This window comes from Cynocephalus volans, chromosome 3 (assembly GCF_027409185.1).
Source record: "Cynocephalus volans isolate mCynVol1 chromosome 3, mCynVol1.pri, whole genome shotgun sequence".
NCBI classification, from domain to species: domain Eukaryota; kingdom Metazoa; phylum Chordata; class Mammalia; order Dermoptera; family Cynocephalidae; genus Cynocephalus; species Cynocephalus volans.
Genome location: NC_084462.1, coordinates 108,622,079 through 108,646,060, shown reverse-complemented (window position 1 = coordinate 108,646,060; position 23,982 = coordinate 108,622,079). Strand labels below are relative to the sequence as shown.

Genomic DNA, 23,982 nt, shown 5'->3' with positions numbered 1-23,982 from the left:
GCATTTTATACTTTCACTAATACTCTTCTCAAAGTCTTTCCAGCTTCTGCCTTTTGCCTGATTCCAAAGTCACTCTTACATTTTAGATGTTCGTTGCAGCAGCACTCCTTTTCTGGTGCCTAAATCTATATTAGTTATCTACTGCTGGATGACAAATTACCCCAAAACTTAACGTCTTAAAATATAATATAAACAGTTATTGTCTCGGTTTGCATGGGTCAGGAATTTGAAAGTGACTTACCTGGATAATCCTGGCTCAGGGTCTCCCATGAGGTTGTGGTCAAGATGTTGGCCGGGGCAGCAGTCACCTGAAGGCATGACTGGGTCTGGAGGATCTGCCTCCAAGATGGATCACTCAGTGTGCCTAGAGAGTTCATGTTGACCTTTGCCAGAAGGCCTCAGTTCCTCACTTGTGGATCTTTCTATAGGGTTTCTTGAGTGTCCTACAACATGGCATCTGGCCTACCCCAAAATGAGTGATCAAAAAGAGAGCAAAGTAGAAGTCACAGTGTCTTTTATTGCTTGTTACTCTTGGAAGTTCATGCTGTCACTTCCTCCAGATTCTAATAGAAACGAGTCATTAAGTCCAGCCACATTCAAGGAAAGATTAGTTAGTTTTCCTCTTTTGAAGGGAGGAGTGTCAAAGAATTAGTGGCTTGGCACGTAGTAAGCACTATATAAGTGTTAGTAGTGATTGTTCTACTGATCAGGCCACATTGAATTATTGAAATAATGATAATGAGTATTTTCACAGTGCTAAAATATCATGTCCTTCCTCTACTTCATTCCAAAGGCTTTCTATTTCAGTCAAGGTAAGAGCCAAAGTCTTTACAGTGATTTACAAGGCCCTACAGGATCTTGCCCTGTCAGCTGCCTGACCTCCTCTCCCGTTACTCTCCTTCTTGCTCATTCTGTTCCAGCTACACTATCTCGTTCACCGAGGCTTGAGTATGGCAGTCATGCTCTTACTTGCAGTCTAGGCATTTGCTGATCCTTTTGTTTTGGAATGCTCTTCCTCCTGAGAACACATGGCTTGTTCCCTCATATGCCCAGCTTCTTTATGGGGCCTTCTCTGGCCCCCCCCTATCTAAAATTACATCCCCAACACTTTATTTTTCCTCCTCAACTAATTTTTCTCCTCAGCACTTATCACTATCTAATATACTATATACTTTACTCATTTATCACATTTATTGCCTACTCCTCTCACAAGAATGTATGTTCCATGAGGGCAGGAATCTATCTGTTTACTGCTGTATCCTCAGTCTCAAAAACAATGTCTGGCACATAGTAGGTATTCAAAAAATGCTTGTTGAATGAATGAATGAAACAATGACTGCTGTTCACAGGCATCACATATTATGTCTTTTAATCTTAACTACCCTTTATATTATTAGTCCCACTTTAAAGATGAGAAAACTGAAGCTCAGGGAGGATATAAAACTTGCTGAAGGTTACTCAACTAGTAAGTAGTAAAGACTGGATTCAAACCCAGATTGTGTAACTCCAGAGCCCTTCTTTCTAACCACTGTATGATACTGCCTCCCCATTTACTCTAAGCTGGCTGGTACAGAGATCTGAACTCTTGACCTTGGTGTTATAACACCATGCTGTAACCAACTAGGCAACCCCAGAAGCCATGTTTTAAAAGATTAGTAAAATGAAATAATCCCGAGGAAGGTGACAGGAATGTTGAGGGGTCTCTAAGCCATGTCATATGATATAGAACTAGAAATGCTTTTCAGCTAAAGAAAAGCTTAACTTTAGTGAAGGATAGAATACATGAAAACTAAATTCAAATATTTGACAAGTTATAGTGTGGAACAAGAATTTACTTATTCTATATAATCTGAAGAACAGAAAATGGAATTAATGGAGCAAATAAAGAAAGTCAGCCTAATCCCTGTTTGAGGTACAAAAGCTGAGGGCCCGGGTTGATATAGAGGAATACCTATCTGTCTGGGGCCTTCAGTGCTCCTTGACAGCCCTGTGACTCATGGGTTTGAGGATGGCTAACTTTACAGAAGGGAGCTTCTTGAAGCAAGCAAAGAAAGTGGAGACAGAGAAAAGTCCCTGGGGTGGGAAAAAAGGGGTCACGAAGGCCTTTTAGGGAGCAGTTTCAGCAAATGCCTGGGTTGGATTAGAGTTGTAGAGGTTGGGTTAAAAAGAAATGACTGGGGAAGGAACGTGGACAGCTTTTAGAACTTTGGCTTGAGAGAAAAGGAAAAAGTGGGGGAAATCAGTGTAGATTGCAGCAGTATCCAGGAGAGAGCTTTTCAAGATGGGCAAACCACTATGTTTGAAGGCAGAGAAGGAGTTGAAGACCCTACCATATGGTCTACTTTCTCTGTGCTTTGTAAGAGAATGAAATACAAGTACAGTTCAACCTCTTATATGGAGTGGGGACATCACTTAGAGGTTTGAGAGCAATTTCAATTATGTCCATTTTTTGAGCCTCTTAGTATTAAGAAATACTAAGACAGTTTTGAAAATACTTGGTATATTTAAAATATTTACATTTAAGGGCTGGCCCGTGGCTCACTCGGGAGAGTGCGGTGCTGATAACACCAAGGCCCCGGGTTCGGATCCCATATAGGGATGGCCGGTTAGCTCACTGGCTGAGCGTGGTGCTGACAACACCAAGTCAAGGGTTAAGATCCCCTTACCGGTCATCTTTAAAAAAAAAAAAAAAAAAAAAGAAAAAAAAAAAAATATATATATATATTTACATTTAATAAATGAAAACATAGCACAAATGACAATAATGTAGTGCTGTTCACAAGATAACTAAGATATCTTTAATTTTTTTAAACTACAAAATTAAAAATTTAAGAACCTTTAAGAACCTTTATAAATATGAGAATGAGATCAAAGGATTCACCCGGCCCCTGGGTGGGGAGGAATATAGGAGAATGGTTGCAGGTTAGAGGCCCCCCAAGAGGCATGGGTACGATTTCCAAAGGCCTCAGGGAAGTGACACAGAAATGTCCCACTTTTAGATAAAGGGACCTCAGAGGCCCTCATTCCTTGGCCAGAGGGAGTTTTGTGATAGCATTCTGCATTCCAAGAGTGCAGAGTCTCACCTGGACTCAGACCCTCGGGCCCAGGACACAGGCATCCTGGAGCGATCAGTGCCTGAGGCGTCCACATGGGGGCAGTGTGGCGACTCGAAGGAGCTCTGAGAAGAGGGCGAAGTGTCTCCCTCCCTTTCTCCCTCCCTCCCTCCTGCGGACCCTTTGTCCCGCACCCCCACCACTAGCTTGTCCTTCCCAGAGTTAGTAAAGGCTTCCCGCCAACCCCGCACTGGGACAGGAGACGGAAACTCTGACTTTTTCCTCTGCAGCAGAAAAGCTAAGAACGGCTTGTCTGCCTGTCTCGCCCAGAGTCCCACCCCTTTAAGTACAGGTGTCCAGGGTGGAAACATGGAAAGCGGAAAGGGGGAAGGGACAGGCTGGTGGTGTCCGTGGCCCTGGTGGGGCTGGCTTTCCCCCTGCCTCCTTCAGTCCCCCAGGTTCAGTTTGCAGTCCCAACACCCAGCACAAGGGGGCCCTACCATTCTGCAAACCCTGCCCAGCTGGGCTCTGGTGTAGAGGGGTGGGCTCCCCCAGAGAGTGTGGGGTGGTGTTCCTCTAGGTCTCTTCCCCAGCTTTCTTCCAGTAGGAACGTACATGCAATCTTGCGCAGGCATGGGGTGGGGGGACCTCTGGAGCACAGGTTAGTAGAGTGGAGGAGGGAGTTTGGGGACCTCTGGCATGAGGCTTAGAGAGGTGCAGGAAGAGAGCCCTCTCTGCTTGACCCTCTAGGCCGGGGTCCGGGTACAGGCTGGGCTGGGGGTGCAACTGATGTCTTGGTATTTCCAGAAGAGCTGGGTCAACACAACCTAATATCGACCACTCCCAAATTAAGGGCAGGCTGGGGGTGGAGGGTTGACACTTAAGATGTAGGAACTCTAGGGACAAAGTAGGGGTTCTGGGGGTATGAACCTCTTTAGTTCAATATATTTTTCTTTCCTTTTCCTAACCTTTTAGAGATTGAGGTAAAATATGCAGTGGGTTCAAAAAGTACATAAAGTTTAAGTGATTTTTTTAACTTATTTATTTAACTTACGTGTACACAATACTTATGTACATATGTATATAATACTTATGTAATCACAACGATCACTGGCAATTCAACAAACTTTTATGAGTGCCACTTGTGTGTCTAGTGCCATCTTACCCTTTTGTAGGAAAAGTGAGGCCAGAACACGTTTGTTCAGTGGCTGTGATGGGGATCAGTATTATTGTGAATTAGAGTATGCAATTCCTTGACTGAACTGGTATAGGAGAGCAGCAGCTGTGTCATCTACTCACAGTGGCCATCATTTTGTAATTCAAAGTGGGAAGAATTGTCTGCCATGTCTGAATATACTAACTCACAGAACCTCAAAAGACATTATTGGATCCAGGGTATATGATCAGGGCAGCCATGCTCCTAACACAGTCAGGCCCTGGATAAGCAAGGAGGGCATTTCTGGAAATTGATCTTACTCTCTGGCCTGGTGCTACACATCCCTGGAACATAGGCAAATGGTGATATCTTTGACCACAGAACGAATCAAAGTGAACTGGAGACTGTCGCATGTGTGTGAATCCACTAGGCCTTGTGAGGCACCCGTCTTTTCCTGCCTTTGTGGTCAGTCAGGCCTTGCCCCACCCAGACCCCGTCCTGCTCCAGAGTCAGGGGAGTGCCCCTAGTAAGAAATTAAGTGAGTGAGCAGGATGTGACCCATGGTGAGGCAAGCAGCTCCCAGACCTGGCTTAGTCCCTGAGTCAGTGAGCTACTTCAGCACCCAAAGGAAGCCCTTCCGCCCGTTCACTACAGCCTCTCCTCCTCCTCTGTCCCCTCCACTGACCCTCCCTACCCAGGTGTGGGTGTTTGGATGCAGGGAGCTCTTTTCTTCCTTCTCTAAGCCATGAAGGACCCAGTGGCTGAGGAATAAGGGACTCTGGGGGAATCTGGCCTCAGCATGGAGGCAGAGGAATCTGCTCCCCAAGGATGTGGTGACAGCCTTGGCCTGGGGTGCTTAATGATCCTGCTGTGGAACCCCTGGAGCCAGGACTGGTGGCAGGGGAGGACAGAGGGGGCTGGGCCTGGTTAGGGAAGGCTGGCCTGGAAGGAGCTGAGCTATCGGCTCTGGGCCAGGGTGGAAAGTATGTGTGTGAGCTCATTTGGAAGGTGGCCTCTGGCCAGTCAGGCCTGCCTCCCTTCCAGGCCCTGGCTGCCCAGCCCACTTGCAGGCAGCCTCTGGGTCTCCCCAGTCTCCCAAGACTGCCTGAAGGAGAAGGCAGAAACCCTCAAGGGTGGGACTAGATGTGCAGAATTGATCTCCTAAAGGAGGTGAACTCAGATTTGGGGAGGGTTGGAAGGGGACACAGGGGCTGCAGGACAACAGAGCAGCCTTGGTGGGGATTTCCTTGGGGCTTTAGGGAATGGGCACCGCCCCTGAAGGCCTCTGCCTACCCCCAGGCATTTGAGCATTCTTTACCCCCATCCCTTCCCTAGCTGCTGCCATTGTCTCACTCAGTCCCTTTGGCTGCTGTATCTCGGTGCCCCTTCATTTCCTCAGAGGGCCTGCTCCTGCCCTCCATACTGCTGCTGCCTCCCATAATGGAGTGAGGGGATAGGCTGGAAAAGTGAGTACCTGAGGAAGAAACTTTGTCTTCCTGCACTTCTAACCTCCATACTGATGCTAGTGCATGGCCTGATAAGCAAGTGTGCATTATGCTGACAGGTCCCCAGAAGGCACACTAGCATAAAGATACCATCTACATAGGGTCCACACTGGAAGAGACACCAAAGAGACACTGTCAGAGTCTGCCTGTACTGAAAACAAACTGGACGGATTTGGGTTTTAAATTTGGACTAATAAGCTGTGGCCCAGAGCAAGTCATTTATCTTTCTGGGCCTCAGTTTCCTCATCTGTAAAATGGGGACAATGTTATTGTATGTGTCATTCATGTTGTAAGGACCTCAGCAAATGTGTTTCTCCTTTGCTGGAGTAGGAAGGAGGGATACAGAGGGAAAAGAGAGGACTGAGAAGTCTGCCAGATTGTGGGGAGAAGGGGCCCTGGGGGAGGGACAGTAAAGGATCAGCAGAGCTAGCCAGATTGTGTGTGTGTGTGTGTTTGTGTGTGTGTGTGTTTGTGTGTGTAAAGGTGTTACTCTGCCCTGTCCTCTCTCTAGAGAGCCCAGCTCCTCTTCGATCTTCCCTTCCCTTCCCATCCTGCTGACCCAGCGCCTGGCTGGCAGCTTGGAGGCATGGGCTCAGCTGGTGGCAGGAGCCCTGGAGACGGGAAGGTGATGACTCCCCCCCAAAAGTGTAGGGTGCAGTGGTTGGCAGAATACTGCCCCTCCTTGGTCCTTGCCCCCAGTCCGGCATCTCCTTAGCACCCGCTTCCCTGGGTTCTGCCCAAACCTCTCTGCAGATTCTCCTTGGCTCCCTCCTTGGCTGCTCCAACTCACATGTGCTGCTTTCGAATACAGGAACTTGGAACCATAGAAACTCGGTCAGGCCCTACGGACAAATCAGGGTAGGGCCAGTGAAAGCGGTTTGCAGGTCTCTCGAGAACCACAGGGCTCTCTGCTCTCCCCTCACCCTAGCCTGACCAGGTGGTTCACTCGAGTGGGACCTACTGATCACTAAGGCACCTCCCAGGGTTGCTGGGCAGCCTTTCTGGGGTGGATCAGGCAGGCCCAAGCACGTCATTCACATCGGACCCTGCAGCCTCCACCCAGCAATTCTCCCTGCTTATGAAGCCTGTCTTCTACTTCTTCCCCCTTTGTCTCTGCTCCTCCATTCCCATCTCTCCCCCTTGGCTTCAGACAGCATCTTGTGATTCCAGAATCAGGGCCAAACAATTTCCTCGTGATGGGGAAACCGCACTCCAGCCGCGGGAGCCCTAGGCTCCTCCTCCTCTTCCCTCTGGCAATCCCCCTCCCCAGGCTCCTCCACTGGCTCCAGCTGTGTTTTGCAGAACTCCCACTGGATAACATCTGTAATTGCCTCCAGATGTGGACCACAAAAACACAAAGTGGCCATGAGCTCATCTTTGAGTCCCTCGCTGCACGCATGGGTTCCACCACCCCCAGATGCTCCTGACTTCCCTGTGCCACCTTCTCAAGGTCTCCATCCCCTCTGGTGAGGTGAGCATGGCGGATGGAGGAGGGGGGGTGTCTGGCTCCACTGAGACCCTGCCAAACAGCTGTTGGCAGGGGAGGTGCAGTAGGCCAGGTCATGGTTCCTGGCTGGCAGGATGGTAGGGTACTCCTTCTGCCAAAGCAATCACACCAACCAGCCCTGAATAGCAGCTGGATAGACCAACTGGCATTGGTGGGGTCAGGGCTCTGCGAGGCAGGCTGTGGAGGGGACCTGAGCTGGAGCCCAGGGTGGGCTGGGCTGAGGCAGGAAGGGAAGGGGGGAGTGAAGAAAGGGGGCTGCTGTCCTCCAGCTGAGCTGACTCAGCAACTGAGCTGATTCCTCCCTCCAGGCTGGTTTTGGAGGAAGGATCAACAGCCTGGAAACCCTGTCTGGGGCAGCAGTTTCTAAGGAAAGAGGAAACAAAACCTTGTTATTCTGCCTTCCAACCTGACTATCCTGGCTCTTCCTGGACAATTAAGATGAAATCTCTGTTTTTTAAGGTACAGGCTGTTTTAATAGGCCACGAGGCAACCTCTTTGTCTCTTTCCCCTTGTTTCTTTCTGCCCCAGCAGTGGAGCCCCAGGCTTCTTAGGTCCCCAAGGCTGGGGGTGAAGGACCTGCCACCAAGCCTGAGGCTGAATATGGTCACGGGAATGTCTCTGCCACAGGCAGCGCAGCATGAGGAAACTGAGGGTCTGTGGCCAGATCACACGACAGGGTAATGCAATTTAGGAAGATTTTCCAAGTGGCCTCAGCTTGACCACTTCCTCCTGTCTTTGAGCCTTGAGTCTCAAAAGTATCCTTTTAAGCCAGGTTGGGGGAGGACAGCTGGGCTCTGTCAACCACTTCCTTGCCCCCAGTGGGGTATGCTCTGCTCTCCAACTCTGGCTCCTGAATCCTTTTAGTCCATTAAGAATAAACAGGCTCCTTTACGAAAGATAGCAAAACCCTACCTCATGGAAAACACTGCTCACGATGCATGTTCTCCCTCTTTCTGGCCCCCTCTTAGCCATCCCATTCACTCCTATACAGAACTGCAGCCACACAAAGAATGTGAAACACAGTTTATTCTTTGTGGAAAGGTTGAACAAGGTCAAAAATGTCCTTAGAGGGCACTGACCCAGCCCCGCCCTGCAGGTTCCTGGGGTCAGATGCCTCTGCCCCCCCACCCCCACCCTTCCCCAGGCCCCTTGTTAACAAAAAGGAACAATTTGAATGGAATTCATATATAATAATTATAATAAAAATATACATTAAACAAAACAAAAAACAAACTAGACAGAAATTTAGCTGAACTGCCAGCACCGTTCACCCCATTTCCCCCACCCCCAGCCCCACCCCCATGACGTCCCTCTCCTCTCACTCCCTCCACAGGGTCTCCCAAGTCCCCGGTACCATGACCACCTTTGGTGGCTGAAGGAGACTTCAAATGGATGGGCTGGGTGGGGGAGAGGGAGGGCAGGACACCAGTAAGGTGGGCTGAGGGGTGTGGGCATCAGAGAATTGAGGGGACAACCTAACCAAGAAACGCCCAGGCACCTGCCCCTCATTGCGGTGGTGAGGCAGGCTAAGACTGTGCACTGCCAGGCCTCTGGGAAACCCCGGGTCCCCAGTCCCTGTACGTGTGCCCTCTCTGCTCCTTTCTCTGGACTTCCCACCCCTCCTCTTCATGCTGTCTGGTCAGCGAGAAGGGGACCAAAGAGGAGTAAGTGTGCCTGCCTCAGGGCCCTTCCTGAGAGTGCCAATAAAACATGCCCATCCCTGGGTACCACAGCCCACCCTGTGGCGCCCCTGCTGGCCTGCCTGACCCAGCCCCTAACTGTCCATTGCTGCCGCACTTCCTCATTTCCCCTTTTGGTCCCATCCTCTGACTACTCTGCTCTTGGGTCCAGCCCCAGCTGCCTACATTTGAGCACGGTTCTTTCTCTGTGGCCTTCAGGCTCTCCCCCAGGTCTCTTGACCTGGGTCTCTCATCTTGGCCCCACCCCACCCTGGTAGCTACATCCCCTGGTTTCAGCTCTTCCAACCTTGAAATCCCCATCCAAGGTTAACACTTGACAGGGGTAGGGCTGCCAAGGGTTTCTTCAACCCCAGTTTAGTCCTAATGGCTCAGGCTCCTTCCTTGGAAGTTCTCCAGGTAGGTGGGGCAAAGCTAGATCCTTGAGGGGAGGAACTTGACTGCCCTGGCAACAAAGGCCCTCCCTGAGTTTTCCTCTCAAGGAAAACTCTTCCGGTGGCTGGGCAGTCCCCATCCCCTCACACTTTCTCAGGGTCTCCACCCCACAACAAGATTAGATTCCTTTAGCCAGAAAGAGTGGTGGGAGGCTGCCAACAGGGTACATGTGGGGCTTGTAGGGTGGGAGTGCCCAGAGCCTCCTGAGGTCAGAGTTCAGAGGTTTAAGGTATGCCAGGGGATGGAAAAGGAGCAGATGACCCCATTTGACCTTTACCAGCGAGGTCCAAGGGTCCTGCCTTCAAGTGCAGAGCCCCCAAGACATTCAGATGGGGCTGGACACACACCAAGCTAAGGGTTCCCCCTGAGAGGCAGAGGCCAGAAGGGGTTGCCTTCCCACTCAGCCCTCAGAGGACCAATCAGGGGAAGAAGCAGTGCCAGGGTGAGGGTGGGAGAGGCCAGTCAGGGGACAGAGAGAAAGAGGGAGGCTGGGGGGAGGGGCTTGGGACGGGTGGAGCAGCCCACCCACCACCACCTGCTGCCACTGGCCTTCAGAGGCAAAGTCCTTGTGGTAGGAGTGGGCGGGCCGGCGGTGGGGGTCAGACCTTGTCCAGCAGGGAGCGCTGGCAGTAGAGCAGTCGCTTGGGGGTCCCATGGCGTCTGAAGAAGAAGACTGCAAGGCCCACCGCCAGCACCAGGAGCAGCAGCAGCACGGGCAGCACCACGGCAGCCGCACTCACCGCCCCGCTGCCCTCCTCGTCCACCTCAATGATGATCACCTCCGTCTCCTCCTCAGTCCCCTCATCCGGCCGGCCCCCCGATGGGCAGCCCATCCAGTCCCGCAGGGCTGACTTGGGGTAGCCCGGCTCCACCTTCAGCTTTTGGTTGTTGAATTTCCAGTATTTGTTCCCCTTGTAGAAGTAAGTGAAGACTGTATGGGGGCAATGAGAAGGTGGTAAGGAGGGTAAGAGACAGGGGCAGGGTCCAGGAGAGGACCCCAAGGGAAGAGTGGGCAGAAGGAAGCTCTGTTATAGTGTGACATCCAGTCGAGGTCACCTCAGCTTTTCTGAGCAACAAGTTTCCTCAGCTGTGGAGCTGTGTTTCCTCTGATAGTACCAGGTAGGAAGAGGGGTGGGGATTCAGTGGCATGGTACATGTGGCTAAGGACCCACCATTACTACCATCGTCACTGTTTTCCACCTGATTCTCTCTCAGTCTTTCCTCCTGCTCCTCCTTAACTCCCTGTTCCCATCCTTCTCTCATGGACACCTTCCCTTGCCCCTCTCACCTTCATCGCTGCCCATGAAGGACCCTCTGGGAGACTCAGGGATTCCTTCCCAAACTTTGATGTTTTTGGGGTACTCGCTGTCCACTGCCCTGAGCTCTTCGTTGAAACGGTAGTACCTGGGGGATAGGAGGGGAAGGGAAATGGCTGGTCACTGGGCATGTCCTCAGAGGGTGGCAGGACCCACAACTGAATTCACCAGTGAGCAAAGGGTAGCTGTGGACAGGGTGGGAGGACAGGGGTTTTGAGTAATGAGGGCCCACAGCTGAAAGTGGCGGAAGGTGGGGGTGGAAGGGAGGGCCCAGGCTGTCAGGAGCCACCAGCAGCCCTTAATGATAGTGCCTGGCCACTGAGGTGGAGGCACAATGCTGGGGGCAGGAGGCGTCAAATAACCAGGTCTGAAATGGTGACCCGGTCACATCCCACTCATGCAGCACCTGATGGAGACTGCTTGTTGGCCAGCAACAGCAGAGACTCAGCCAGCTCCTTCTCCAGGGAAACATCTTGGGGGTAAAGTGGGTCTTTCTCCAGAACTGAGGGAAATATGGTGTGGTGGTGGTTTCTGAGGAGGGAGGCCTGGGGTTAAGGGCTTTCAGTCTTACTTGTTTCCCCGGAAGAAGTAGGTCTTTCCATTGGGCATCCAGAAGAGAGCGGCATCAATTTTGTCAGTAGGCAGCCCTCGGCCCAGCTCCTTAATGTGCTTGGGGTAGCCAGGTTCCAGGGAGGCCTCATCAAACACCCAGTGCTTGTCTCCTGGAGAGGAGAGAGAAGGGCAGGATTTGGGTTCAGCTCAGGTTCAGGCATCTTTGGTGGAATCAAGCAGAATCGGCAACTTCAGGGAGACCCTCCCTACTCCCAAAGACTAAGGTGGAATGCCTGGTTACCTTTGAAGAAGACAAATTTGCCATCCTTCCTCTCATAGGCAGTGTTGATGGATGCTGGTAGGCCCCGCCAGAATTGGCCGATGGGCATTGGGTAGCCATCCATCACTTGGTTATTCCTCACTCGCCAGAACCAGCGCTCCTGGAAGCCAGTCAAAACAGGAAGAATTTGTTACGTCTTATTACTTGGTCCTCTGTCTCAGTCTCTAAACTTCCCCCACTGCTCTGTATCTTGACTTTAGTTTTTAGTTCTCCTGTTGATGTTTCCACTCAGCCTCCCTGGCAAGGAACATTTCTGTCCCCCAAAGCAGCCTGCCTCTTCTCACCTTGAAGACAAACATCTCCCCTCGGAGCACAGCCACGGTGTCAAAGTTCCCATCACAGATGTTGGGCCCATAGGTGGGGTTTTTGGGCTTATCAGGGACAGAGGGCCTGGAGGTAGTCCTGGGTTGAGGGGGCATCTTGGTGGGCAATCCTGACTTACTCCCTGGAGCAGAGAACACGAGGGTACTTCAGACTTGAGAGCACAGGGGCCAGGAAGGAAGGACAGATGGTCAGACAACACCCTTGGGAAGGTGTGGATGGGTCTCTGGGGGAAGTGGAAGCAGTCAGCTGGGAGACAACAGAATGGGTGGGCTCAAAAGTGGGAGCTGATGGAAGTGGGTCAGGTGGGGGTGGAAGTGTAAACTGTAGGGCATGAGGGAGGGACATGCACAGACCACAGAGGCCAGGAGGAGCAGAGAGAGGTGTGGGACTGGATTACTCACCGTAAAGTTGCTGGATGCCCCGGCGGTCATCATCAGGCAACACGAAGTTCTCTGTGTCCATCCATTGGTAAAAGGGTGCCATGATGGCTGAGGGATCATTGGAATGCTCGAGGCCCAGGGCGTGGCCCAGCTCATGCACAGCCACCAGGAAGATGTCATTCCCTGGAGGGATGGCATGGTTATGATGGCAGCTTGGATCCCTTCACTCTGACTCCCTGCTTCCTCACCAGAGGCTTCAGTTTCACACCCAAGCCTGTTGGTCATGTTTTTCACCCAAAGTGACCAAATCCTGAGGTCCAGCTTTCTGTGTGGCAGATAAGGTACAAAGCTGGTCAGCAACCTCCTTTAGGTGCAGGTGAGAGAGTGCTCTGGGACAGGATCCCAATCCTGGGGAGACCTGTGTTAAGGAAAGCTGAGGCCCTCTTTGGGCTTGCTTCTCCCAGGAACTAGACATGACATTTTCCTGGAAAAGTGGATGAGGTGGATGCTTTGAAGTCTTTAATTGGAAAGCCGGTCAGTAGGTGAGAGGGAACCAGATATAAATAGCTCAAAACAGGATTCCTGCTTTTGTTAGAAGTGAGACCAGGAGATTACTGTGGTCCCTTCTAGTCCTAAGATTTTGGGGTTTGAAGTTTTGGGAGGAGGGAAAAGATGCCCCTACAAACGACTGTTGACTTCCCCCAGAATAAGTCCCAGGGCCGCTTCACTTACCATTGAGATCCTCATTCCGGACAGTCCAGGGTTCGGCAGAGTCAAAGTGGGTATCCCCTCCAATGTTGGGGCCAGGGAAGTAGGCGTGGGCTAGGAAGCCACCCTCACCATCAAAGGGCGTGCTGTCACCATGGAAGCCCTCGGCAAAGAAGATCATGATGTCGGCCTGCTTCTCATGGCCCTCACGGATGTAGGCATAGGGTACCTCACGGAAGTGCAGTGGTGTGGCGCTCTCCCACACGCGGAATGCCTTGCGAATGGCCTCGAATGTGGCATACTCGCCCACCTTGGGAGTGTAATTCTGGATGCTGAGGTCCAGTCACATGGGGAGAGGATGCGGGTGTGTTAGGATAACAAGGGGAAAATTCTCCTTCCCTGCACTCTGCCAGGTCTGATGGAACTCCCCAGCCACTTTTGCCTGACCTGGCTCTTTCTGCTGCCTTCTTGCATTCTGTCTCTGCCCCAGGAACTGAGGCTTTGGTTCTCTGGCACTAGGGTGCCTCCCTTGGTTGCTGCACCTCTCCAGGATTACAACCATTTTCCTCCCCACTCCCAAAGATGCTCCCCAGGAACAGAGACAAGTAGGGCAGGAGGTCTCTGAGTTTCTGCATAAGCACAACTGATGGGGATGGGCAACCAGATGTGAGAAAGTTCGCTTGCCTGTTGGACTCACCAGAAAGTGATCTCATTATGCTGCCATTTGAGGCCCTGGATGGCATAGCGCTTCCTTCGAACATTGGCCTTGATCTCAGCCCCAAACTTGTCTGGAACACCACATCGGGGGCGTCTCATGGCCCTAGGGTGGGTTGGCATGTGAGGATTAGAGTCAGTGCAGCATATGAAAGGGAAAGGTCTCCAGGAGAGCGGGGGAACATCTGGCCCTAGCATCAGTGCTGGGTGAGACTCATTGTGTGTGTCAAGGTTATGAGGTTGGCGTGAATATGAGAGGGTGAGAATCAGCACGTGGGAATGAGGTATGGGGGCAGGAGCCGGGCACTCAGGTCGCAACATCTCTGGTGCTCAGTGTTGTCAGTGGCTGCTGGGCAGAATTACTGCCAGGGCCTACACTTACTTCATGGTGTCTGCATCAGCCTTGCCTGTCACTCGCAATCCGTAGAACCTCTGCATGGCAGCGATGGCAGCTGAGAGTGACTGGGGTGAGCGCTGGGTGTGGGTTCGTAGGTCCCCCGGTGGCAGGTAGCCATACTGCTGCAGCCAGGCCTGTAGGGAAAGGGGTGTGGCTTAGAGCATCCCCATTTGGCCCACGGGGTGCCTCTGCTTTCCCCACAGTATCTGGCATTCACCCTTGGCTCGGTGAAGAAAGAGCACTGGGCTCCCCGCCTGGCTCTGGCAGTGGGTCTGGAGAAACTCCCAGGCTAGGCCTGAACTCTGGCCCAGGCCCCAGTATGGCTTGTCCCCTTGGAGCTGTGGGCTCAAACAGGGGTGGGGAGCCACAGCTCCAGACTTTGGCTGTAGCTCTCTTGAGGATGAGAGCTCTGGTGGTTTAATAGAGATTTCTAGGATGTCTTCTCAGAGCTGTGATTCCTTCCAGTACTTTTCTCCTCTGTGTCAGTGTTCTTGTAAATAGAACATGTCCCCCCTGGGAATGGGTTGTTCCCATGATGAGTGGAGGGGTGGTTGGTGTCAGGCTGAGGAAGCTCTACTTTTGGGCCTGACACAAGGCTCTCCTGGGACAAGGGTGCCACGCTCCCAGGACTCTCACTTTTAGAAAGGAGGGCAGAAAAGGAGTTAGGGCTGAGGCTGGCTGCTGTTAGGAGAATCTGGAGCCTTTGGATGTGATGAGAGGTCTGACCCAGCCACAGAGCCAGGATCCTGCCACTGTTGCCATCCAAGAAGCATCTGACCTAGGGCTTTGGACCTAACAGCCCATTTAAGGTTCTCAGTAGAGGGAGTGGGAGATGGGGGTGGTGGTGGTGGTGGAGACTTGGTGACTGTATTTTATTTCAGGTATGTTGTGAATTGTTCATATATAAAGGCTGGCATATTGTCTTAAAATTAAAGTTAGGTTTTTGGTGTTTGATTGAAAGGTACACACACTGCAAAGCCCCACTGAGCAAAATGTCAGCCTTTATTGTAAGAACAACACAGTATTTTCCTAAAGACTGAAAAGTAAAACAAGCCAGGTTCCATACGGAATATGAAGATGCTTGGATTCTTTTATGGAAAGGCACTACCTGGACAGCTCTTGTCCCTGCTCCAGCTTTGCCTTCTTAAGGCGTCTGGGGGGTGCTGCAGGTTGCCTAGGACAGGGGCTTGGAGGGGAAAGGAGTAGAGGCTGTTGTTCGGTGCTGCATCCCCTATCTGAGGTCATTAGGATGGATCTACACGTGGTCCTTCACCTCTAGGCCCAGGCTCTGGTGGTGGTGCAGTGCTCTTGCATGAGGACTGGGGGTGATTCAGGAGCAGCTGACTAGGGACCTGAGCCCACAGGGGCAAGAATTGCAACATGTTCTGAGGAGTTAGGGCCCAAGATGTAAACAGCCCAGCCTTTTCCCAGGCAACAGTCCTGGCCAGAACAACCCTAGCACCACCCAGGCTCTGAGAGCCCCTCCTCAGGGGTAGAGTGGGGAGTGAAGTTTAACTTCTGGTATACCAGAGGGGAGCCAAGCAGGGTACTCTAGTGCTTGGCTGCTCTCTGGGAGCTGTAGGCTTGCCTTAACCTGTGCTGGCTGATGCCACAGGCAGTGCCATGGGAGGCCTGCTGTGGCCTGTGCCCAAGTATGCAGGAAACTCCCTGTGCCCTGAGCCTCACCTGTAGGATAGACACACCTTGGGCTTATGATCCCCAGTGGGGAAGTGGCTGCTTCAGGACTTGGGGAGGGATGGGAGTATCTTACTCTTGGAACTGGAAGTCAGGAGGATTAAGGCTAGGCCCCCTCAACCCTCAGAGAGCACAGCTGAGGGGAATTCTCCTAGGGCAAGAAGACAGAAGGGAGGGCCACAGAGAGGTGGGGAGAATCCACATTCCATCCAAGAGCTCTGGGATAAGTCCCTCTCCCATGAATCTTCCAAAAAGGTAGGCAGGTCTCAATATTCACACCCACAACCTCCACTCCATACCCTATACAGAAAAACGAAGGCTTAGTCAAGAAAGGGACTTCCCTGGTTTCAAGAGAGCCACAAGGTTTGGAAAGGAAGTGCCCCTGTCTCTCTCCTCCCTCCAGGCTTAGGCAACTTTCTTCCCTCCATGTCACAGGGAAAGGCTTGGAGCAAAGCAAGAAACACAGAGAAGGCTATGAAGTCGGAACCACAGAAAAGAGGACTCTTGTGTCTGCGGCTGGGTGGGGGAAGGGGAAAGGGCCAAGTGCCAGGCAGGCCAAGGGGAGGAGAAGGTTGTTCTGGAGCTGGTGCAGTACTGTGCAGGCCTGGTGGGAGGGACCCAGCTGCCTGAGGTCCCTGGGCAGCCCCAGCTCTTTCTCCAGATTGGCCTGGAAAGGGAGTAACTATGTTGGGTCACAGAACTCAGTTGGCTGGCTTTGTCTTGAAGAATGAGAGGTGCAAGGTATTTCCCTAGTGGACAGTCAAGGGAACCTCTCCCACCTCCTGCCTGGGAGTCCTGGAGAGTGTGAGGGCATCTCTGGCTCTGCAACAGGCCCTGGATCTTAGCCTCTGGGCCTGCTCCTCCCTCCCTCTGATTCCCACCCTTTCATGGCCCAGAAGTAGATGGTGGTTCTGGCACTGGGACCGCCCATGACCCACTTAAAACAGAGCCAGGACTGCCCCCCTCCCCTAGGGGGCCTAGCGGGACTCTAGGGAAGAAAGCTAGGGCAACAAGTTGGCAGTGGGCAGCCCCCAAATGCCCATGCTTCTTTTGTTAGGAGCTCCCCCTTTCAGGCCTCAGATGAAGACTCCAGGCCTGGCAAGAAGATGACTCATTCAGGACAGTCAGGCTTAGCCCCCAGCCCCAGGGCAGATTTTCAGTGTCCCTGGTCTCTGAGCACTCCACGTGGGTCCTCCACCCCCATTCCAAGGGCCACACTTTTCAGTTCAGCCCCAGATCCCTTCAGGGACAGAGAGAGCATGTCATTTCTGCAGAGGTTTCCTCCTTGGATGGGACCAGGACTGGGACCAGGCCGGAGGAAGCCAAATCCATATTCCATCCCCCTTCCCGGCCCCTCCCGACCGCACCCAGGCCCTCGCCGGGCTGAGTGGGTTGCGATGGCCCAAAATAAGAAGCTGATTAAATCCGTCTCCCACCTTCACCTCAAAATAAAAGAGAGAAAGAGGAAAAACCTCCTCAGACAACTCCCACGCGGCTTCCTCCTGGGCCCGGTGGGCCACCGTGAGGAAAAGGGTGGGGGTCGGGGTGGGTCGTGTCAGTGCAGACGTGTGAGGGCGCCCTGGGCCAGGCCCTCGCCCCACTCCCGGTGCGACGCCCCCAGTCCCTGGCAATTAACACAGAAAGACAATTAACAACAAAAAGGGCCTGGAGGCGCCGCCGGGAGTGGCGGGGAGGCGGCCGGGCCGAGCCCCTAGCTCACAAGGAGAGCTTTGTGTGTACGCAAACGCGGCCAGCGCCGCGAGCCTCGACGCCAGGGCTGCGGGCCGGGACACAGACGGGTCCTCTCGGGGAGGCGGGGGGCTGCGGGCCCGGGCCTCCCGACAGTCCACCCGCGACCCCACCTGGCCGCAGACACGTCCGCGGAGCGCCCGGGCCGCCGGGCCTGCGAAGCGCCTCGCGGAGGGTGCGCTGGCCCGGCTCTCGGCGAGCTGGGCGGGACAGCGCTGGAGAGCTGGAAAGTTGAAGACAACAGACTCTCGCACATGACAAGGAACCGGGACAACGAGGGGTTTGAGCCGAGTCCAAATGTTTATCAAGCTCCCGACTGGTTCCAGAGCTGAGCGCAGAGCCCAGGGGACTTGGGGTGGGGAGAAGTCGGCCCCAGCTGTAAAGTTCTTCCAAGGAAAAGGAAGGAATGGGAAAGAAAGTCGGCGCAAGGGGGGGGGGGCGTGAGAGGAGAAGGGGGGAGTTGATCGGAAGCAAGCAAAAGTTGGATCGACTTGGAAGTTTGGAGATGAGGAGGGAAAAGAAAGGAAAGGGGATCCTGCAGGCTGGAGCAGCCGAGATCTCGAGATCCCTCCTCTCCGAATTGGGGCTGTCCCCTTGGAGACCCCCGGGCTCGCCTCCCTGGCGGGCGCGACTCCGGGAAGAGCCGGAGGACTCACTTACTTCGGGGCTGAAGCTGCTGCTTTGGGCCGAACCGAGGGAGGCGAGCGCGGTGCCGAGCGTGAGCAGGGGGAGCAGGAGCCTGCGGGAGGGTCGTGGGGCGGGAGACATGGTCCGCGACCGTCGGGGCAGCCGGCCGTGAGGGCTCCGCGGCGGGGCCCACGCCCTGGGGTCGCGCCGCCACTCCCTCGGGACGCCTTTGTCTTCGGTAGGCACTGACTTTGGATTTCTAGACTGCTGTCGGCTTGGAGTTGAGGGGATTGTTCTTGAAAGTGCCCGTTTGCTTTTCTCTTTTCCGTTTTTTGATCTTCTGCTTAGTCGGAACTGGGTCGGGATTCCTCTCTCGCTCTCTCTAGTCCCTCCCTTATTAAGCAGCCTCTCCTCCTCCCCCGCCTCAATGCCCTCCTTTCCTGGTGGGGACGTGGTTGTTTCAGCCTGAATCCAATTACAGCCAAGAGCTGGAGAAAAAAAAAAAAAAAAACCACACACACACACACACACACACAAAACCCTAAAGTTGTCTTTCTGTGGTGCAGGCTGCCATCTGCAGGGGTGAGGCCTCAGCTGACGGCAAAGGGCTGGAGTGGGACCCTGAGGACGGATGTGGGAGACTTTCTCCCTCTAAGCATATTTTGGGTGGCTTGATTCCTCCCGTATTCAGCATTTGTCTCACCTCAAAATGGGAAGCACAGGGAGGCTCGTGACTAGGGCCAACAAGGAGCTCAGGGTCTGGGGTGGTGGTGGTGGTGTCTTCTTTCTTGTCAATGAGACTTGGGTTGAGAAAAAGGGCCAGTTTACCAACAGTGGGGGGGGGGGGGTTGTCTGCTGGAACCTGTGGATAACCACCTCTGTCCCTCTCTGCCCTACCACAAAACCCAGCTAACCAAGAACAAACCTCACACCGTAATGGATCTGGGGATCTGCCCTTGTAGAAAGACAAAGGTACTCCCTTTATTATTGTCATTTGAAATCTGGCTGCTCCTTAAATTACAACAGGCTGGGGAAAAAAGGGGTGCAAGGCTATGGAATCTGGGGAGAAGCAAATCAAGTTTTATGAAAGTGTTGCCAAGAGGAAAGAATTGGGAGTTATGACATTGGGGTTTAGTTCCACCTCTATACTGGAAAAGGAGACAATTCCTTAAACAGTAAAATCTCTTCCTTGGGGATTGACTGGATTCTGAGAACAAAAGGTAGAGAGGTATATGCAGGGAAGGGGGAGGGCAGGCTAAAGCTGATGATGAAAAAGGGAGACAGATAAGAGGTTGAGAACTAGATCTGGAAAAAGCAAAACAGAAGCAGGAAAAGTGTGGGAGACAGAAAACTCAACCATAAGCGAAATCTAAGATCCAAGAATTGCATTTGGTCAGTGAGAAAGGAAGGAGGTAGTGGGGGGAGGAAGGGAAAGAAAGCAAAGGAAGGAATAAAGGAAGGTGGACAGAAATTAGGTCAGGTAAGAAGTTCCAGAAATCCTAGGGATCCAGTAACTATCACACGTTTATGGCAGAAGAATGAAGTCCAGTGCTCTGTATTGGAATAGGAACTAAGGTCCTTTGCCACCAAAGGAGACATGATCAGTAAAATGAAGATTCCCAAGTCCCAGGCAGCTTCCAGGTTTGTGGAAGGTAAATGGTGGGTACTGGATACTTATCCCACAGTCACTGTTTGCGGGCTGAGCCCTTGTATAGGGCTCCCCTACATAAACTGGAGTCGGGAGGTACAGGCCCCTCTTTGACCAACCTTTGGAATTCAGTCAGAACTACGGAAAGAAGCTGGCTGTTTAGCTCAGTTGGTTACAGAGCAGTCTTATAACACCAAGGTCACAGATTTGGATCCCCGGTACCAGCCAGCCACCCAAAAACAAAAAACCAAAACTATGGAAACCTCAGAACCTATTCTTTTAGCAGAACATGCAACACCCAAGTCTGGTTCTTCCCAGTGGGGGAATCCTTCTGAACCATGTATCTGAACCTTAGGAATACTGACACTAATTGCTTGTCAAGAAATGGACCTCTGCTGGGAAGCCTTTTTCATCAAAACATTTATTAAATGCCAAGTGCACATGGCTTGAGCTGTGTATGGGCTGTTAAAGGCTTGAATGCCAGGAAAACTGCTATTCCCTTTTCATGTTTGCAGAGCAGCTACGGCTTGTAGTTGGGCCAGATATATGGCCTGCAAAAGAGAGTGTAAAAATCCCAGAGCAAGATTCGGCTGAATTGGAATGGAGCCGGGGTGAGGGCACTGAGCCAATCCTCCCGGGCAGTGATCTTACACCCTGTTCTTCCTGGTATCCAAGCTCTTGTGCTCTGAAGACAGATGGGGAACATGAAGGCTCTCTTCTTGCTGGGATGAGGCATCTAGGTGACAGAAAAGAAAGACAGAGAGAGGGTGGGCAAAGGAGGCAGGAGTCGCTTTTTATTGACTTGGAAGTGAGTTCTGCAGTGAAGCTCCTTTGGGTTTAAGAGTGTTCTGCTTCCTTTCTTCTTCCTGCAACTTCTGCTGCCTGAGCTGCCATGCTTGTAATCCAGCGTCCATTTCCTGTGACAGCAGTACAACTCGTCTCTGAAACAGACAGGAAAACAGTGTGGATAACATCTGGAGCTTGAGCGCTGCACCGTACATCCTTTCACTCACAAAGTCAGGTTTCAACTGGAAAATGACACTGATGACTAAGGAAGGAATGGAATGGAACCAAGGGTCAGGAAACAGAAGGGAGGCAGCAAAATATGAAGCATAATGTCTACTACTGGTTCCTGTCCTAGGAGTGTCCCACTCAATTCCTCTCTTCTCACAGTGCTCCTGAAAGTTTTGGCTGTTAAAACCTCGGTATGAGGGCTACATGTTAGCTTAGGTGTAACACTGCTCAAGACAAATTATGATTTAAAATTTCTCCTTCTGATTACACACAGGTAGTCCTGGCTGGGGCTCTAGCCACTCACTGCAAATTTCTCTCTTTGGGCTTTTCTTCGAAGTTGGCCTTTCATTGGGGGAGCAGGGCGGCCATCTATAGGTAGAAATGAGAGAAAAGGCAAGTGTTAGAGATGGTCTGCAGCACCTTGTTCAAACATTGTAAAAGGAATGAGGGAAGAATCAATCTCTAGGTCCTCTCTTTCATTTCACACCCACTGTAGCTTAATTCTCCTAAAATATGTCCTTCACCTTCAAGGGTGAGGTATGATAGACCCACCAAGAATAAGCTCATAGGCATGTTCCTATTCTATTTCACTTAATCCTCATTAGCCTGTAATTCAGGGTTCTCTGCAATGCTGAACCTGTTTTATCTTCAGAAACCCTTCACTCAAGCAATGTGATCACTGTACTCACTGTGAGTCTTTGCTAAATTCCATCCCACTCCACAACGAAACGCCCTTTTCCTTTCCTTCCAGCCAAATCTTCATCCTTAGGCCGACTCAAGCCCTAACTTTTCCAGAAACCCTTCTCTAAATTCTTCAAATCTACCAGCAATTTCTTCTGAAAGAAATACATATCATTTAATATACACCTATTTACCTTGGGACATTTATTGTACTATTGTTTTTACTGTTATTTAGCCATCTTGGATCCTTCTGGAAAGGGGCTCAGTATTTAAGTTTTATTATTGAATTTCTAAAATGTCCATGCTTTGTTTTCCCAGACAGACTTTAAGTTCCTTGGAATCAGGGGCTGTATTGCTAGCTTTCACTTTTCATAGTATAGTAGAAACACATAAGAATGTAACAAAAATTCCATAAATATCTGCTGATTTGCCAAAAAGATGCAGTATCTGATCTCAAGTACTTTATAATAGAGAAGAGAAAGGACATCTACTTTCTGCAAAGAAAGAGAAACAGAGTAAAAACTCTGCCCAAAAGTTTGAAGAAAAGACAGATAAGAGAGGTGTTATTTAAAAAGAAAGGGAACCAATACTGTTTATGCCAGGTATTTTGTTTCATTTTATCCTTATAAAAGCCATATAAGATAGGTATTCTTTTACAGATGTGGAAGCCGAGAATCAGATAAAATTAAGTAATTTGTCCAAGATTACAAAGTTAGCAAGTAGGGAAGCCCAGATTAAGAATCGGGTACAGGGCTGGCTGGTTAGCCTAGTGGGTTAGAGCACAGCCTTGTAACATCAAGGTCAAGGGATCCTTGTACTGGCCAACTGCCAAAAAAAAAAAAAAATCAAGTACATATAATTCCACAGTCTTTCCAATATTCCATACTAATACAAGGAGATCCTAGGCTTCTACCATAAGTAACAAATGGAAGAAATCTCCACCATTCTCCTCAGTCACCAAGTACCTGATTAAGCAGGATCATACTCCTAGTAAATCCAATAGGGTATTGGATTTTCCTAATACTCATGTCTCTCTATTCTAAAGGAGGTCTCACTCCTGCCCAGTTCTATTCCTGGCTTTGCTACTACCTAGCTGTGGTCACAGGCAATTAACTCCTGTAGACCTCAATTTTCCTATTTGTAAACTGGAGTCCCATAGGGAGAGTGGGGAGTGGCTTCGACTTCTCTAAGGTACCTCCCTTCTAGTACTAATGTCTATTTTTCACTTTTTTTTTGGAGGGGGGATGGGAGTACGGCTGGGTGGTATGGGGATCCAAACCCTTGACCTTGGCTTTATTAACACTGCGCTCTAAGCAACTGAGCTATCTGGCCAGACTCTCTGTCTCTCTTTTAAATAAAGGGAAAAGACCTTTCGAGGAAGCCTACCATTCTCTGTCTTCACCCTTCAACCCCTCTAAGGCACTAATTTCTGCAGCCTTTCAAAGAGCTCTCTCTGAATGTACCAAATTATGAAAATGTACCCAACACCCAGAAGGGTGGTTCCTCCTAACTTTTTAAAAATCATGTCACCTCTGAGAAAGGTAAAAGTCTTGTCATCCCCTCCCATTCTGGGGCATCCCATGTCAGACGCTTATTATTATTATTATCTTCTGCTTATCTCCACAAGCCAAGATCCTGTCTAGCTTTACTTTCCGTGGTCGAGGGCTTCTTCCCCAAACTCTGTTTTCCAAATAAAAAGTTCTATACGTTTTCCATCCAGACACGCCCCCCCATCTCCCACCCCCGATCCAGGGGTGTTTCCCTGGGTGAAAATCTCCGAAGTAAAGTTAACTGTCAGATAAGCGCTCACCCGCGTAGGACCAGTCTGGGAGCTCCGTAAGGGGCCCGTAGCCGTTGGGGTTGGCAGCCAGGCCCTGCCTGGGTGGAGAAAAACAGTCCGGTCAGGACCTGGCCCAGCTTCTGGCCCCTCAACTCCCCCAACTCTAGCACTCACTGGAGTCTCCATTGGCTGCCCGCCCAAGCCGCCGCGCTGCAGTGCAGCCTCCGGACCCCTATGGGAAAACAGAACAGAGTTTCGGGAGAGGCTGCGAAGCCGGCTCGGGGGTCCCGGTCCCTCCCACGACAGGGCCCCGTGTCCACCGACCGTATACCCATTCACTCGAGAGCACAGATCCTAAAGCAGCCATGCTGCGAGGAGGAGCCGGAAGTGGGCGTGGCCTCGGTGGCTGCGCGCGACGCTACGGGGGAAGCCGGAAGCCCCAGTCTTGAATCTGGTCTTCGATCACGGGCCCCGCCATCTTGGGTCATTGTACGGTAGGAGGGACCCAACCTCGACCTGGGTTTTTCTGGCTGTAACAAACTGTCGTTCTGCGCATGTATCCTCAGTGGTGGTTGCGTTCTCAGTGGAAGTCGAATCTTCGAAGACTGAACCGTCCTGAATTGTTCCCACGACGTCCCCGAAGCGGCCCGTAGTCCTTTGAAATTTATGGTAACTTTTATCTCAGAAGAGTAACATCCACGTTA

At 51.5% G+C, this 23,982-nt stretch overlaps 2 protein-coding genes across 2 annotated transcripts; both read right to left on the bottom strand.

The window, feature by feature from the left end:
* Positions 1–8,594: 8,594 nt before the first annotated feature.
* MMP14 (matrix metallopeptidase 14) lies at positions 8,595–18,508 on the bottom strand. Its single transcript, XM_063089471.1, has 10 exons — positions 18,189–18,508; positions 14,070–14,218; positions 13,671–13,793; positions 12,998–13,305; positions 12,287–12,448; positions 11,846–12,006; positions 11,523–11,661; positions 11,241–11,391; positions 10,642–10,757; positions 8,595–10,284 (listed from the first exon to the last, which is right to left on the bottom strand). The coding sequence occupies exons 1-10, from the start codon at positions 18,294–18,296 to the stop codon at positions 9,953–9,955; spliced, it is 1,749 nt and encodes a 582-aa protein (XP_062945541.1). The 5' UTR covers positions 18,297–18,508; the 3' UTR covers positions 8,595–9,952.
* A 1,700-nt stretch (positions 18,509–20,208) lies between these two features.
* Positions 20,209–23,671, bottom strand: MRPL52 (mitochondrial ribosomal protein L52). Its single transcript, XM_063091119.1, has 5 exons — positions 23,603–23,671; positions 23,453–23,510; positions 23,309–23,376; positions 21,122–21,186; positions 20,209–20,744 (listed from the first exon to the last, which is right to left on the bottom strand). Exons 1-5 carry the CDS (start codon positions 23,643–23,645, stop codon positions 20,598–20,600), a joined length of 381 nt encoding a protein of 126 aa, XP_062947189.1. The 5' UTR covers positions 23,646–23,671; the 3' UTR covers positions 20,209–20,597.
* Positions 23,672–23,982: the final 311 nt, after the last annotated feature.